Raw genomic sequence first — 16,472 nt, 5'->3', positions numbered from 1 at the left:
TATAACTATTGATGAGGCCAAGCTGTAAAATGGAACACTGAAAGGGCTGAACTAAAACTGAAAAGGAGACCCCAAGTTCTTAAAAAATAAGTGAGAGGCTGATGAACTGCAGGATGTGGTAGGACCCTCTACGTAAAATGGAAGTGAAACCTTTTGATGCAAGTTGCATCTGTAAAACAGCTCAGACCAAACTGTTTATTTCAGCCTCAGAAAGTACAGAAGGATTTGTACCTCCCAGAGCTCATGTTCATGATTCTGTGTGATAGCAGATAACACCACTAATACCCAGCGCTGGACAATCTCCTGAATTCCCTTTGCTTTTGTAAATACTACCGAGCAGCAGAAGTAGCAAATTTGGTTACTAGCAGCTAATTAGAAGAGGAAACAGTTTTTGTTTCATTTTCTGGTATAAGATTTTTTGTTTGCTTCTTAAAAGAATGCAAGTTCAAAGCAACGACAATAAAAACATCTTGTTCCTCCTCCAGGGAGGATGCTGCATGTGGGGGCGTCCCAGCAAAGTATCATAGTGAGATGGCTTTTTGCAAGCCTAAGGGTACGTTATGATGGTTTCAAGGTGTGAGGCACAAGAGGTCAGAGCTTCTTGTCAGAAGTCCATGGGAACTGGAACAGCTGTGTGAATAAAAGCTGTGTTGAATGGAAGAGAAAGAAATATGGAGATGGAAAGCTAACCCAAATTCTACCACTACGAGAAAGCTAAAATCTATTATTCTTGTTATGGCACAAAATGCAAGAAAGACAACATTACTCTGCAAACCACAGCATGCTATCTATATATAGATAAATGAGCAGTAATGCTCTATTACTCTCTCTCAAAAATTAGGAACACAACTGTCTGAACAAAGTAGTCCCTTGCATCCTCGAGGCATCACAATAGGATATAAATGCTATAGTATTATTTTTGCTTTAAAAGCTTTAATATAGACATTCTCCCTTGAGCACGAAGTTATTCACTATAATGACATGATAGCCAATAAGAAAGTAATAGCTTTGTGCCTTTGTGCGCACTGGTGAAGTGTCTGACCCCACATATTGCAAGCAGCGATATGAGGCTAGCGATGTTTTGAGACAGTTTACTGGAAGAAAGAAAACACCGGAGCAGGTTGCCTTGACAACGCCGTGCCGCTGCACCAGAAGTCAAAAGGAAATGTAGGATCTTCTCCTATGTTAAGGACTGCAAAGTATTCACCAAATTGGGTTAAAAGGGAACTAATCCCACAGCAAGTCAATGTTACCTGACCTATGCAATATTAGCTGTCGCTTCTTATCATGAGCCTTATTAGAAAACTGATGAAAAAGCCAGATGGTTCATACTTCACAGCACAGGGCAATAAGAAGTAAACAGCAAGCGATACAGTGATGAGTGCTCAAAGTTTCTTTTTTTTCCTGGGAGACTCTGCAGGTCGCTCCTGGTTCTGAGAGTCTGCTCTGGCGGGAGAACTGGTTTCTACTGGTGACCACTTTTGATTTCATAGCAGGATTTCACAAAGACGTCTCTGCAGGCTATATCACTTCTGGCAGTGATCGCCATATTCTTAAATAAGGAATGTAAATACGAATTATCCAGCTAGCATTGAACCAAAACCAAATCAACACCCTTAACATATTTTGCTGTCACTGAATTTATCATGCATGCTACCAGATTTTATCAAAAAAAGATTTATCCACAAAGCATCCAGTTATGAATGAATTCCTCCAGGCAGTCAAATTTTTTAAGATTTACTCTTTTTATAGGACTGCGTTGAGCACAGAGAAGGGAGCTGAATCTGTCTCTCTCACACATTAGCTAAGAGCTCTAACAACTGGATTTAGAGTAGTGCGGGTGACGACTGTTTTGTAAAAAAAGGCACCCTATGCAGTTTTAACTCCAATGGGGGAGCAGAAGCAGATGTGTCCCTGCTCCGGAGTGAAACATTAAGTCTGGGAGAGAAATGGTACTTAAACATTCACTTTAGACTTTCCTTTTGTCTATCATAGCTCTCAAAGCAGCATTCTGATTTTCTTCTGTTGCTTCCATAGGCGATTCACTTTTTTTTTTAAGGAGCCTGTGGAATTGCTGATTTCTCTGCCTTACAGCTGGGCATTACCCACAAGTTGTCTGTTGGCTCAAACCCCACATCTTAATTGGTTACACAGCTCCTACTGATCCGATGGTCTCATTGCAAACAGAGTATCTTTAACCTCCTAGAGTAAAACTAAATATTTGCCTTTGATCCAATAGTTAAATCAGCATCATACCAAGCAGCTGAAATCTTCCCCAAACTGATTTAACCGGTTAGTCACTAATCCGACCACAAAGGGGCACTGATATGCTTGAACTGGGTTTGGCTTCGTATGGAAATTTGAGTTAGCCAGTTCTATAACTTCTCTCCAGGACCTCAGTACCCTGCTCTGGGCAGTTGTGAACCACATATCTCCAACTGGGACTTAAACCTTTGAAACCTGTATGGGAGTTAAAGCTGGCATGGACACTTTATCACTCTTATGACAATCTGGTTATTTATAAAATAAATGATGCCAAGCAGAGAGACAGCATCCCTTCCTTCTCCTCTAATGACAGCAGCTGGGTACCCGAGAAGTTCCACAGAGTTCAAGGGTGTAAAACCCAGACAGATGCACCTCATATCAGATTTAGAAGTGCTATTTATCAGTATATAAACAAATACGGGATGTAAGAGGAGCAAACACTTAGAAGATACATGTACACATTCAAAATAAAGAGGAAGATAAAATTTCTTTCATTATCAATATTTTAAGTCTGCCTTTGCTTCTGTTTAATTTAACAGAAACTTATCACTCTGTTCCAAAAGAGCACTCCCGATCCTCTGTTTTTAAAAGGCAGAAATTCAGATACCCTTTCAATCAGAAAGAAAAATCAACCTCAACTGGTACATAATGCTTTCCTAAACAAAAAACCAACTCGCTCTTCCGTAATGACCAAGAGTAACCACATGGTAACAATGTGCAATATTGCTTATGCCTCAAATAAGAAAGACAGCATTTGTAAATCATTTCAAAGATAAAACAAAATCAAGAGAGAAAATAGACATATCTGACTCCACAGAATAATCTGTTAGGATAATGCATCAACGTAAAACATCTCATCAGATACCAGACGTCTTAAATGGACAGCAAAATTTAAATATGAAAGTATCTTGAAGTATAGCAAGACACTGTGGAGAAATCTCCATTTGAAGACATTTCTGCATTTTAAGTGCCTTTTAATCTGACACTTTAATCCATTTCATACTCACAGTATTTTCATTCAGTTCCTGTTTCTACTATGCTTCAAACACCAAATTCAAGAGATATGAAATGCAGGTGCTACTTTACCAGGATTACATCGTTTTTAAAGAAGTGATTTTCTCAGGATGAAGCTATTACCCGAGAGAGCTCAATAAGGAACTCACACAAGCTTCTTGCCACTTTCTAATTCCTTCCATGATAAATAAAGTCACTTTATAAATGAGAAATTCTGCATTATGGATTGCAAATGCTCAAAGGTAAAGCTACAAATGCAACTGTATTATTTATGATCATAGATAGACATAACAGAGACCACAAGAAATAAAAGACACACGAAGCAATGCTTAATATTTAATCTCTAAATTTATATTTAGCCAAGTAATTAGACCTGCTCAAATATATGGAGCACTTGCAATGCCTGTTGATCAATGCTTAAAAGGATTACTTCAATGCAAAGACTCACTAAAATGATTAAACTAAGTTTTATTTGATGTCTGGTGCTTTCAGAGATTCTGTAATTAAATAACGGTTGCATATTGGCACAAGCCTATTGATTTAATAGAGGTATCTTGATTTATGTTAACTTAGTATGCTGCACGTTGTCACTTATGGGTGCTAACAGCTGTATGACATGACATTCAAACATGACTTTGCCATAAACCCCTAGACTTTGATAAAAAACTGTTAGGAAACATTGAGGGTGCATGAAAGGCTGAGGCGTGAATAAAGATAGTAATTCACCAGTTGAGTCAAATAGTTTGTTTTATATTTAAATTCTGCTTTTGTGATACTATAAAACCAAAAGTATAGATACCTGCAATTAAGTTCTGTGGTCTGTAATTTTTCCCTTCAGGGGACCAGCGGTTGGAATGTTACAAAGGTATTATGATAAAATTCATCGTAATGAAGCAATGCACAGTTGAGAACCAAACTGCAGAATCTCACATCATGGCTAAGGTAGAGATTAAAAATCAAAACTGGTTGAGAGATGTGACCCTTTCACTTGTGAAAATGAGTGAAATAATGCCACTTCATAATGCCACTTCAAATCCAAGTCTAATGGCCATGGAAATGGCATCTTCTGGAGCTGGCCAGAAACTTTCATTTTAGGGGAAATTTCCTTTTTTTTTTAAAAATAAAATTAGTTTCTTATGGAAATGAATAGGTACTCTTCTGTCGGAACTAAATCTGCAGTCTTTTCTTAAGGAAACACTGAAATGAAACCTGTTTTCAGAATTCCTCAAAGTTTATTAATAAAATAAATCAATTTTTTGTCAATTTTGCTGTTTCCACTTGGCATACAGCAAAGCTGACAAGAATTGCATCATTTTCAGATATAACTGCCACTGCTCATAATGTACCTGCCATTACAACCAGAGAATTCCTCATTTTCCATTCTTAGAAGATTTGGGAAATTTTAATTCACTGCTGCCAGGCTGGACTTAGTGCTGTAGACTGAAGGCTCTCAGGCTCTAGTACATAGCCAAGCCTTAGCAAAACCTATAGCTCTCAGGAAGGTCTGGAAGTCCTAGAGTCTCTGTAGTGATTTTCAGATCCTGCAACAAGGAGACAGGATTGTGGAGAGCTTCAGCTTTCTGAGCTGCCTGTCCCACAGCACTTTGACCTCTAGTAACCTGTCTTCATGCCGTCTTCTGAAAACCTGGACTCGGAGGGAATGCCCCACGGCTGAGGTTCTGGGCTCCGTAAAAGCTTGCAAGAAACTTGACAGTGTTCCATTGCAACTTTCCACTTTTGCAAAATACATAGGTTTTGACAAAACAGCACTTTCAGTCATTTTTATAAAAGGCGTTTGAGTGAAAAGTTACCAGTCAGCTGTACTTACCCAGCAGGTCTCCTGATGATCACTCTTTCCTCCCTTACCTTGTCTTTGCTACAGCTCTCAAAATGCTTGGTTTACAAAACAGCTTCTCATAAACCGTTTAGTGTTTCATAAATTTGTGCACGATGGGGATGATTGTGCATATGCTTATTAGGCACTATATATTTAGTTTAATATAACATATGAAGGGTGTCACAGATGAATGCTATAAATACAAAAAGGATAACTGATTTTAACTTGAAAACTTTGGAAACTTTGAAAAATGTTTCCAAGTTTTGGTTTCTGAAATGGGTGTAAATTATAAGAAAGGATCTGTAGTTAGATGCTGGGTCCATATTATACCGATAAATATTTGTTAGCAATGCATTTGAAGGGGATAATGCTGCCAGCATTTACTGTCAGGCGGATAAGCTACATTTGAGTACTGCTTTGAGCGGAAACAAAAATATCCTGTCTGAAAGAAGAGCCTCATCTTTGCCATGTCAGAAATCAAAACCTCACCTGAGAACCAATGATAGGATGAATAAGGTGGTAATCATTCAATTAAGAAATGACAGACTTGCAGGAATTACATTACCACTCTAAATCTGTCAGTATTCCATTAACTTCTTGCAATTAATAAAAAAAGGGGGGTGAGGGGGCGGCAATGATGAGACACACGCAGTTAAAAGTGCCTACTTTTGATATCAACAGTTATGCACATATTTCACTCCTTTTCTCCTTGGATGCTATAAATTTTATTTCCAGTTTTTTAAAGACAATCTATTATCTAACACAATCAGGAAGAGCCTTTTGTTGCAAATACTGATATCTCTATATCCTCTTAGGAAAAGTGGCTGTTGCAAGTGTATTTGTTAGCCAGAAGGTTAAAGCAATTTTTGTTGAAAATAGAAACACATATACAGAAAAACCCCCTGAAAGGTATGCTACAGGCAGGGGATTTTATACAATTATCTCCCTCCTGTCACATTAGCTGAAATTTATCTGCAATTACTAAAAACTAAGTCAATATAATTAAGTTTTTAGCCATCAGGTTTGTATTTATATCTGTTTCAATTTCCAGTCTACGTGGCAAGATCTACCTGGCACTTGAGAACTGTGTCCTTTCCTATCACAAGCTTTGCTTGTCAAATCAATCCCAATTCTCTCTTCAAAAGTGGTTTATCATCAGGGACTCACTAGATAATTTCTCTGGATGAGAAATGAGAAGGATTTTTATTTGCTCTCCTTTCTCTGAACTGCTACCTGTGCAAAGCTAACAAAAACAAGATGTCTTTTGCCATCAAAACACTACTACATATGCATACGCTAGTTATAAGCTAATAGTTTCTACGTGTTTTTCAAGGGCTCTCACACTGAAATTTATTTTAAATCAGAACTTGCCCTGTTCTAGATCGACTCAACCTTCAAAGATGCAACAAAACCCAAAAAGGATGAGAGCATTTTTAGAGAAAAATCAGAGGAGAAATGATTCATTCCAAAGAAAACAAACCCCACCTTCCCTATACTGACAACCCGTGTACCATTAAATTGATTTATCCTGGAAAACAGATGAGCGTAGATAACATACATTTGACTTTCAGGATGCAAGGTCGCCCTGTAGTTTAGATTGCACTAACTAATCTTAACATACAAGTGATTAATTTGCCCACAAGTGTAACAGTTAGAACAGATGCAGCTAAATTGATTGACTGTGTTACTTCATAATTGCTGTCTCCACATTGGTATAAGCGTCATTCGCAACCAGAAGTTACGGGCTCAGTGTAAAAATTACTGGGAGAACTGGCCTGTGTTATTCAGGAGAAAAACATGATGAGTAAGGTTTCTTTGTGGCTTAAAAATAAGCAGATCAGCCAATAACAAAAAGCTGAGGATAAAAATTCCAAATACAAAACCCTATTATTTGTGCACTTATATTGCACGTGTGGTGAAAGAGAGTCTTTACTCAAAATCCTCTGCTGCTGTAAATTAACTAACTTAAATGTAGAAATAAAATCACTGGGACCGATTTTACAACAGCACATACAAAGCCATTTTGGACAGGCAGATGTTTCTTTAATTGTGCCAGTATTTTGCACAGCCGTTCTGGCCGTTTGAGGCTCGAGTGTAATTAAATTCAAAAGCACCATACCTTCCGCAGAGGTTTGAGCTTGGTCTCCATTATAAAGTCGTACTTGCAGAGTTCACAGCAGCGCGTGTCTGAGCTCTTAATCCACTGGTGCAGGCAGGCCTGATGGACAAAGCGCAGGGTCCCTGTGCAGCGACATGGTGTGATGAGGGGACTTTCATCATCTCCCTCACAGTGACAGATCCTGACAGGAAGGACAGCAAGAGCTAGTGAGGGAACTTGCCAACCAGCAATGCAAAGGCACTGGTTTATTTACACCGACTTTTCGTTTTCGGACTTGACACATTAATAAGACGCCAAGTATATGACCTTTCGGACTGAGGCCCAGGAACATATTCCTTGTTCCCTTCTGCCACTTAGTAATTTCTCTTCACTTAGTTATTTCTCTTTGAACTTGCTACGTGGTCTGAAGGTGAATCAATAGAAATAACAGGTTTTTTCCTTTTATACATGGCAAAACCTTTAGGACAAATACCAGTGCTCTTTCTAAGAGCTGAGTCGGTCTTGGTCTGTCAGTAATGCCAATAAAATACTAAAGTTAGCAGGATAAAGCTGAAAATATCCAGTATCCCCCAGCTGAAAATATCCAGTATGAAATATCCAGTATCCCCAAGCTGAAAATATCCAGTATGAAAAGTACAAAAAGTTCCTAGGATACCTCTTTGGAGTTACACAGTTAAAAGGATTAGAGAACAGTTTTGAGTACTCTGGAGTAATGCATATGGCAGAGTGTATAGACACATGCACACACTTTTTAGGAGGCAGGTGTTAAAAAGTCATGGTCCTTCCTCTTTTGCATTCTTCACTGTCCCTTTCAAGCAGATAGCTGCGTTATCTGGGAAAACAAAATCTACAGCTGTCAGCAGACCCTAAGGTAGGGGTTGTTACTTTGTAATGGGATACAGAGCTTTTCATGTTGTGGTTTTGCATAAAATGATCAGTGTCCTAACATCACAATCTGATGGTTTTCTTCTGTGACACATGTCCAAATGTCTTGGCGATCTTCCCCTCTTCCAAACAGACTCCTGATCATATCAGGAAAACATTTACCCATCAAAACCACTGACAGCTTTACTGGCAAGCGTCTCTGTGAGGGCAGAGGAGGCTCTAAGGTGAGCAGGAGGCTTAACCAAACAGCTGAAGTGAAGGAGGTTCACCTCAACGAAGAGTAACTCCCTCCCATCCCCACCCCAGAAAACCACAATAAAGCACCCAAGCCCTAATGAATGTCCTAAGAGTCAAACTGGCATGTAAGGGGAAAAAAAAAAAAAAGCTGAAGCCTGAGAAATGTTATTTCAAAATAGAGAAGTAGCAAGGACAGCACAGATCCTGGTGTCACGCAAACAAAACTTAGAGCTTAGAAACTTAGTTCTTAGGAAAGGCACCCTCAGATGCACGCGTGAAGAGGAGGCTGAACACGTCTGAGGAATAACTCGCCCCTTTATGCAGAAAACTGTGGCCACACCGCTCCTGGGGTAGGAAAAAGGCTGGGGAGGGCCCTGCGGTGAGGTTGTCTTCCTACCAGCCCGGTCACGGAAGAAGATCGGACCTTCTTCGTAGCACGGGAGCACCTGGCGTACGTCAGGAGGCTGCCTGGCAAAGACACCCTGTGGAAGACTGGCTCAGCACAGCACTGAGGCTGCCGAGCCTACAAGCAGGGGGAGGAGGAGATTTCAATGTCTAAGTGAAAGATCTGTGGATCAAAACCAGCAGCTTCACTATTCTTCCATGGTGTAGCCCAGAGCCATGAGAAAATGAGTCTACAATAAGGGGAAAGCAGAACAAAGCTGCTTTGCTAGAAATATAGCATGAGACAAAAAAACCCAACCAAACAGCCAAGAAAATGAAGCCCTGGGAAGCTGGTACACAAAAGCCAGGTTTTCAGTGTTGACAGTGGTGCCCGTACACTAATCAGCACCTTATACCCCATGGGAGTAGAGGGGAAAAGAAAACACCCACAACATCTATCTTGCACACATTCATTTTTTGTGAGACACTTTCTAAAAGAACTCAATTTACAGTCTTTTCTTTACCAACCCAACCAAGCTAGGTGCATCAGTGGCTTAGTTCTGATATGGAAATTGTCTGTGTGCTGACTTCTTATTGAGCCTGCAGCTTAAGCAGAACTAAATTTTCAAAACACCAAATAGCTATTTTGCTAACAAATGCATTCCCAGCTGAGAGTTACATAAAAAACATCATTTTCTTTTTAAATTAAAGCTGTTTCCCAAAGGAAAACTAGTATTCTTTGTTCATTTAAATTCAAGCTACACATAATTTATTTTACAGGCTTAGCATTTAAACTATTTAGAAATTAGACAACTAAGCTAGGTAAGCTTTCTAACCATGAAATATGTAATGAGAACAAAAACAAACTTCAAATGGAATTAAAGTCCAGAGAAAATAACCAAAGGCATGGTTTTCATTAGCTTGAATGCTCTTTGGTGCAATTTAGCTCTTCATTATTTGTTTAGCCAGAAGAAATTAGCTTAAAAGAAATTTGTGCTACCTAAACTCACAATCGCAGTCTTTAAAGACATGTGGGTGCCTGACAGCTATTGAAACAGACTGTTGGCTAACTGCTTAAATATCTTTTAAAGACTTGGGCCAGATAACTTGTAATATCTTGCTTGGCCATGAGTACTGAATCAGAATTTGTGTGTCTTTGCCCTTTGCTGTATTTATCTATCATGTACTGTATTTATCTATCATAATTATCACAAATTATAGAAAATATATTGTAAAAAATGGTTTGGAAAAATATGTTGTGCAAACAGAACTGAGGTAGGGATACAAAGGATAGACTTATCTGAGTGGTATCTAAACCAAGTCGGAGGCAGAGAACTTCCATTCTAGTTTCCTATTTTTACATGATCACAACTGTTCAAAATTTTCACCCATCAGACTGACTCTTTACAGGGCTGACCTTATCCTGAGAGTAAAATTTGCTTACATACTTTAGAAATAAGTTGAATGGAAAAAAACCCCACTCTCCACTATAAAGAAAAAAAAAAAAAATCGCTAAATCGATACTGACTTATATACAAATTGTAGTACAGCACTGATCATGGTTAATAGCTGCCGTTTCAGCTGCTCAGACACACCTACAGAATTTACATACTCAGCTTTTCTGAACTTTCTAGTCCTTTAGTAGATAAATGGCCTTCATTATAGAGCAATACTTTTGACTATCTGGAAATGGAGGGGAGGGAAGGATGTCAGCTATTTGACCAAATCCTTTTACTTAGACTCCCTTTATAGTCATAAATTGAGCCTGCATAATTTTTTTTTTTGGTAGGTTTGACAGCTTAGTGCTTTAAGATTCCTGCCTATGAACAGGGCCTTGCTTGTCTAGGGGAAAAGATGAGTACCAGGCTCCAAAGGAGCTCTTGCTCTGTAAATCATGTGTACACCAGACAACACAGCATATTCAAGCTATTGGATGATCTTCTGATTCAGATGATAAACAAAATTGTGTGTGTGTGTATAATATACACCTACAGACATATCCCTACACATGGAGATCACATAATATTTAGTTTTCTTTAAAGAAAGCTCACTGTGGAACTTTATGAAATAATACTCTAACAATCATTCTTATGCTTAAGTTTTTGCTTTATATGCCAGTATTTTAATTACCCAGCACATATTTCTCTAGCACAGAATTGTTTCTACAACTTTCAGCACACAGATGTACCAAACAGAGAAACTCATGCCAACAGTGTGCATGTATCAGATGAAAATCCATAAAAATTCTTTAAAGGATGTTCTTTAAATAGCAGGTTCACTTATAATGCAATAAATTAGCAAAAAGAAAAAAACACTTTTCAGGAAAAAAATAAAAATGCTAAACTGAAAACAAAATTAGTCTTTTTGAAAGGTTTTGCATAATTCATATAAAAACTGTTGCAGATTTCTTGTATGTTCCCTACATAAAACCCAGTTCTCAAACAGGAGCAGAATAGTTCAATTTAGAAAATATTTAGAGAAAGATGTATGTAAAAATGAAAAGTTAAAGAAGTTTACTGAGAACATTTTAGAATTATTTTTCAGTATTCCTTTTTGTTCAAAACATTAATTGCATTCAAGGCACATTCAAATGATGCTGAGAACCTAATAATAATGCAATGCTTCACCGAGAAATTGTATGTGACATATTAAACTTTGTACCATAATGACTACGCAAAAGGAGTAAGTAAAGTTGCTAGCCATTTAAGGTATACCATGTACTTCACTGAAGGGCATATTGACACCATATATATATAAATAAGAGAAATTTCTTATTGGATTAAAATCAAGAGATGCTGCTAAACTAAGCAGTCAGAAATGAGGCATCTTCAGAATTTAGTATTGTTGCAGTGCCTTTAATTCCATGACTATGGACTGTTTTCCCTTGGTTTCCCTGGTCCTGTTCATTGCAAAAGTTAGAAGGCGGGAAGGGAAGATGAAACAAGATGGCTACACTTTGTAGACATTCATATGCTAATTGGATTTAGGCTGATTTTCAGAAAAACAGCAAGAGCTATCCTGGATGACTGTCCTTCACTTCTCATCAAATTAAGATTTTTTTTTTTTTCCATACAGACAAACATTTCTTACATAATCTCAGTTTAAAAGGTCAACTAATATCAGTATGAAGCAAGGACTTCACATGGAAAATTTTCAGGTTTTCCCAACAGTGGTTTAGCTTGGCAAAATCATTGCAACCAAAATTACAACTTAGATGGTTAGTCACCATCTGAGCTGCTTACTGCAAGAGATACAGATAGATTCCAACAAGTTTGTAGCTTTTCCTTCACATTCAAGGTAACAATTTTGCTCTCATTAAAGAGAATAGCTGCTAATCTCAACTCTCATTGGAAAAACAGCAGTTATCCTAACCTGTCTTTCACTAATCCACTTTACTCTTCGGTAATTAAGAAAATAGGCCAATTTCTATGCCACTGCAGTGAAGTATAAGATGCACTTGAAGATGCACTTATTCTGCAGGAGTCTTGTGTGCATTGTGAAACTTAGTGCTCTACCCTTACCCAGTTGGCAAGCGCTCCTCTATGACAGTATCTGTACAGCTGATTTCCATAGATGGCTATTGTCAAAGGAAGGCGATTAACGATAAGAATGAATTAGCACGTCCCTGCTTGTGCTTCGAGCTACATAAGAGCCTTGTCATTAGGAACAGCGCTGGTGGAAAAGAGTTTGCAGTAATTCTGCACCACCAGAACTCTTTCAGTGGATCCCGTACTTGAGATTGGCACTGCATCTCCGTACCTAATAAATTTTCAAGGATTTTTGTCCATTACATATAGTCAAAGGGTTTAGCTACAGTAACATAGTGCAGATAGCTTTTATAGACTTCCTTAAAAATATACCAGGTCAAATTTTACCCTCATTAACAAATGCCTCTGAGGCTTTCAAAAACAGAAGTGTATACGGGGGCATGGGCATACTGATAATGATGTATGATAACATTTAAGGGCTATAAATGACATAATTATGTAAAAACTGTATTGTTCTCTAATATTCCTGGGTGCTATACAGCTATGTCTATGTTAACAAGCATTGCAGTGAAAGTGTAGCAAATCTGTTGAAAAAAAACCAGCTAGTGCTAAAAACATGATATCTACACCAGGGACATCTTGCTTTGATTTCATACTGATTTGAGGTTGGACCTGCCATACATCTTTCAGTTTACTTTCACTCAAAGGCAATATAGTTGGAGAACCCTGAGACCGATCCTCAGTGTGGTCTAGATCATGGTAAAAGGTGATCAGATGTGCTTCAAAAGCAGGCTCCTTATCTGAACTAAACTAAAGCACTAATGGAGACCCCTTTACTGACAAAATTAGGAGGAGCTACTGCCTTGTGACCGTGACATGTTTACTGCCCCCGTGATGCAATTTCTATGCACTGTGAACTAGAGCATGAAACTAATGCAGATGCCCAACACCCATACTGTCATTTTCCTGTGGATGGAAGTATAACAGTAGAACAGAAATGCTTTTGAACTTTTAACAAATCTCCCTAATAAAAGGGGGAAATATCTTCTCCATATACGTATGCTCAAGGAAGATAATGCCTACTCAAAAAATATTATTTTTGGTGAGAAATGATTGAAAAGGCAGTTAAAAACTTGACCTTCACTGGAAAGCATACCTGGACTCATAATAATTACGCAAAGATAAGTTCTTACCCTGTTCAGCAGGTACATCTCATTGCTATGTCTCACTATTACTAAAGGGAGCTTAGTTAGGGAGAAACAGCATAGTTGGAAAGTGTTAGACCACTGAATCCCTGGCTTTGATTTTTGGCCGTGAGGATTATTAGCTGCCAGCATGAAATACCATGAGCTCCTAGGTTATGTTAATTGGACCAAAAGGAACCAATTCCACAGGTTTGCAAAAGGATGCACAAAATCGCTGTCATTACTGTCTGATAATCTTAAGAAAACTGTTCTCCTGTCCAAAAAAGGTCATTTTCTCTTTCTGCCAATTTATAAAGTGCTTACAGTGCTTTCAGATAGTTAGAACCTAAAATTAAAGCAAATAACTTTATGAACAGCTCACAGCAAATAATTAACTCCTTCATAAACAGAAACCAAAAAAATATCAAACTCTGCTCCTGCATAATTTATCACTTGGAAAAAAAGAAGTTAAATTCACTAAATATGTTCACCCTGCGGTAGGTTACAGCATGCCGTGTTTCCCTTGCTTTCATTTTGCAGGCTTTTTTTTTTTAATCTCGTTTCCATTCTTCCCACTGTTAAATCATAAAGTAATCTAAATGACAAATTGGTCTTCCTCTCCATTTAAACCCAGTGTGAATGAAGCACATTAATTCTCCGTACCAAATGTAATCAATTTGTATACCTTTTTCCTGTCACTCCTGCCCTTCCATTATGCTACACAGTCAGCTGCCTTTATCTGACTAGAGGAAAAACCGTTTTCAAAATGTTGCACCACACCACTGGAATTTCATAATGATCTAGGTAAAGCTTTCTCTTGATTTCTGCAAATGTGATCAGAATTTCTAAGAGACCCAAGAGCAAACAACATTAGCAAAAGCATACTAAATCTTTCATTTTGTCAACATTTCTTGTCCTTCCATTAATCTTCCATTATAGGTGATAAATAGGATATCTAACCATCTAAAGAGTTACAAGTAATTCCTGCCTCAGATGCACTGTCAGTGCAACTCAAGATACATGTCAGACAAGATTTACTGCACTGAACACAGTTCAAAGAACTAGGGACTGCATCTTAAATAAGGATTTAGATTTCCTCCCATCCGCCTAGTGAAAGTCAGAGCTTTGAGTAACTAAGCTCCCTACAGAACATATACAAGCTTTAAGTATTTAATAACGGAACCCGTAAAACCAAGGGTCTGCTCTCACCCAAACTTTCTAGCAGGAAGTGGTACCATTTCACCTATTTGCATTCAAAATAATAATAGGTTTTGAGAGAAAGCAACAGAAACCAGGAGTCAGTTTTCCCCCAGTTAAGTGATCCTAACCACAACAAAGACATCCTTGCCTTGTTTTGGCTCTCCTTGCATCCTTCTGAATCACGGAGAGCTTCCAAAGGAGACTGCATAACCAGATAGCTAAAGAGGTGATGAAGGGGCTTTGAACCATCAGGCGGAGAATAGAATTAACCAGAATTTCACGCTGCTTCAAAGACTGATGAACAACTAGACCATCCTACAGAGGAGGAGATTCCTATCAGAAAGTCACCTTGCCAAAACAAGGTTTTGAACAGGAAAGTGAGCAGCAGTCACAGTTCTTTAAAGGAAGGGGTGAGGAGCCAACATGCAAGACAGGATTCAGAGATTCGGCTCCTAATGAAGGAATGTATCCTGAGACCCCAAGGAAGGCACTGACATCCCAGGGAGAAACAGGTTAAAAACCTGCTTCAGCCAAACACTACAGTCTGGCAGCTCAGCATCCTCCAGCGTTTGGTGATTTTAGAGGGCTCTGGATGGTATTTCAAGTCTACGTATTCTGCACTACAGTTTAAATTATTTACTGGATCCAACTTCATGGTTTCAGTATAAATATTTAAAATGAATGTTAAATTTCAATGGTAGTATTTGAGCCTATATATCTATCTTCTGTTCACCTTTCTCTTTTTTTCCTCAAGTCCATGAGGACTTGTTTCCTCCCAAGAGGCTTTCTGTCTGTCAATTTTGTGAGCACTCTACTACATGAATATTTCAGGATCTAAGTATTTTCATGCAACATACTACTTTTGCAGGTCCTGCTAAATAATATTACGAAAAACCCCTGTTACAACACTTGATTTCACAGTGAGAAACTACATAATCATATTGCCTCTGGTCAAGTGCAATGTACACTATTTCTTCCTATCTATGATTGTGTTAACACATAGAAATACCCATATTAGTCTTCTCCTAAGTTTATAATGGCCTTTTAATTAATGCACTAGCTTTTTAAAGCTGATTTTAAAAGATTATACTTGAAGTAGATTCTGCAGATTTCAGGAATCAACTTCACCATCTGCCTTACTACTTCTCTCCGTTCCCACCACTCTTCTGTCATGCCCTACTCTTCTATTTACTCCTCAAATGAGGGTCCGCCATTACCTGACTGCATAGAGAGTCATTCATGGAGTTCAACAAAACCAAAATTCTACTTCCAATATGCATTTTTTCATAGTGAGAAACTCCACCTTATTTGTGGGTGGTTTCTTTCAGCTAATTACAGTTCAGTGTTATTGCTGAAATGACTGCATCAGTACTACAAAAAGATTTTACACCAAAAGCATAACTAGTCAAACAGAAAATATCTTTCAATTCTCCCATCATAAATAATAAAAATACCACAACATTAATTCAGAGTCAATACACAAAGCACTTATGATACACTAGTAGTAATATCAACTAATCAATTTTCTTTCCTTAGTAATTCCCACGTGAAAATCCATAGGACTAAATCCTCACAATCCACTCACTTTATCGGGTCTCACACATAGCTTTTCTCTTCGGGAAAGACTAAATGCACACCAAAGAAAGCTATTTCTGAGGTTGTGCCTCAAGCCACATGGCAAATTCCAGAATAAAGTGTATACGAAGAAAATCACAACCACAGGGCAACTTAGGAAAAGGGGGATCCAACTGTATGATTTAGAAAGCCTATCCTGTGAATCTCAAAAAAAAAAAAAAAATTAGGTGCCAAAACAACTCAGCATGGTCAGAACTTATGTAGCTGTGCCTAATCCCAGAAGC

General features: G+C 38.2%; 1 protein-coding gene across 1 annotated transcript in view; it reads right to left on the bottom strand.

Moving 5' to 3' along the window:
* MARCHF1 (membrane associated ring-CH-type finger 1) overlaps nt 1–16,472 on the bottom strand; it is a 173,465-nt gene that overhangs the window by 15,822 nt on the left and 141,171 nt on the right. Inside the window, exon 6 of the mRNA XM_075499246.1 lies at nt 7,236–7,416. Within this exon, the coding sequence (XP_075355361.1) occupies nt 7,236–7,416 (181 nt within the window). The remainder of the gene's footprint in view (nt 1–7,235; nt 7,417–16,472) is intronic.

The sequence above is a fragment of the Mycteria americana genome, chromosome 4, assembly GCF_035582795.1.
Source record: "Mycteria americana isolate JAX WOST 10 ecotype Jacksonville Zoo and Gardens chromosome 4, USCA_MyAme_1.0, whole genome shotgun sequence".
Taxonomy (NCBI): domain Eukaryota; kingdom Metazoa; phylum Chordata; class Aves; order Ciconiiformes; family Ciconiidae; genus Mycteria; species Mycteria americana.
This window is presented reverse-complemented; position numbering and strand designations above follow the sequence as displayed.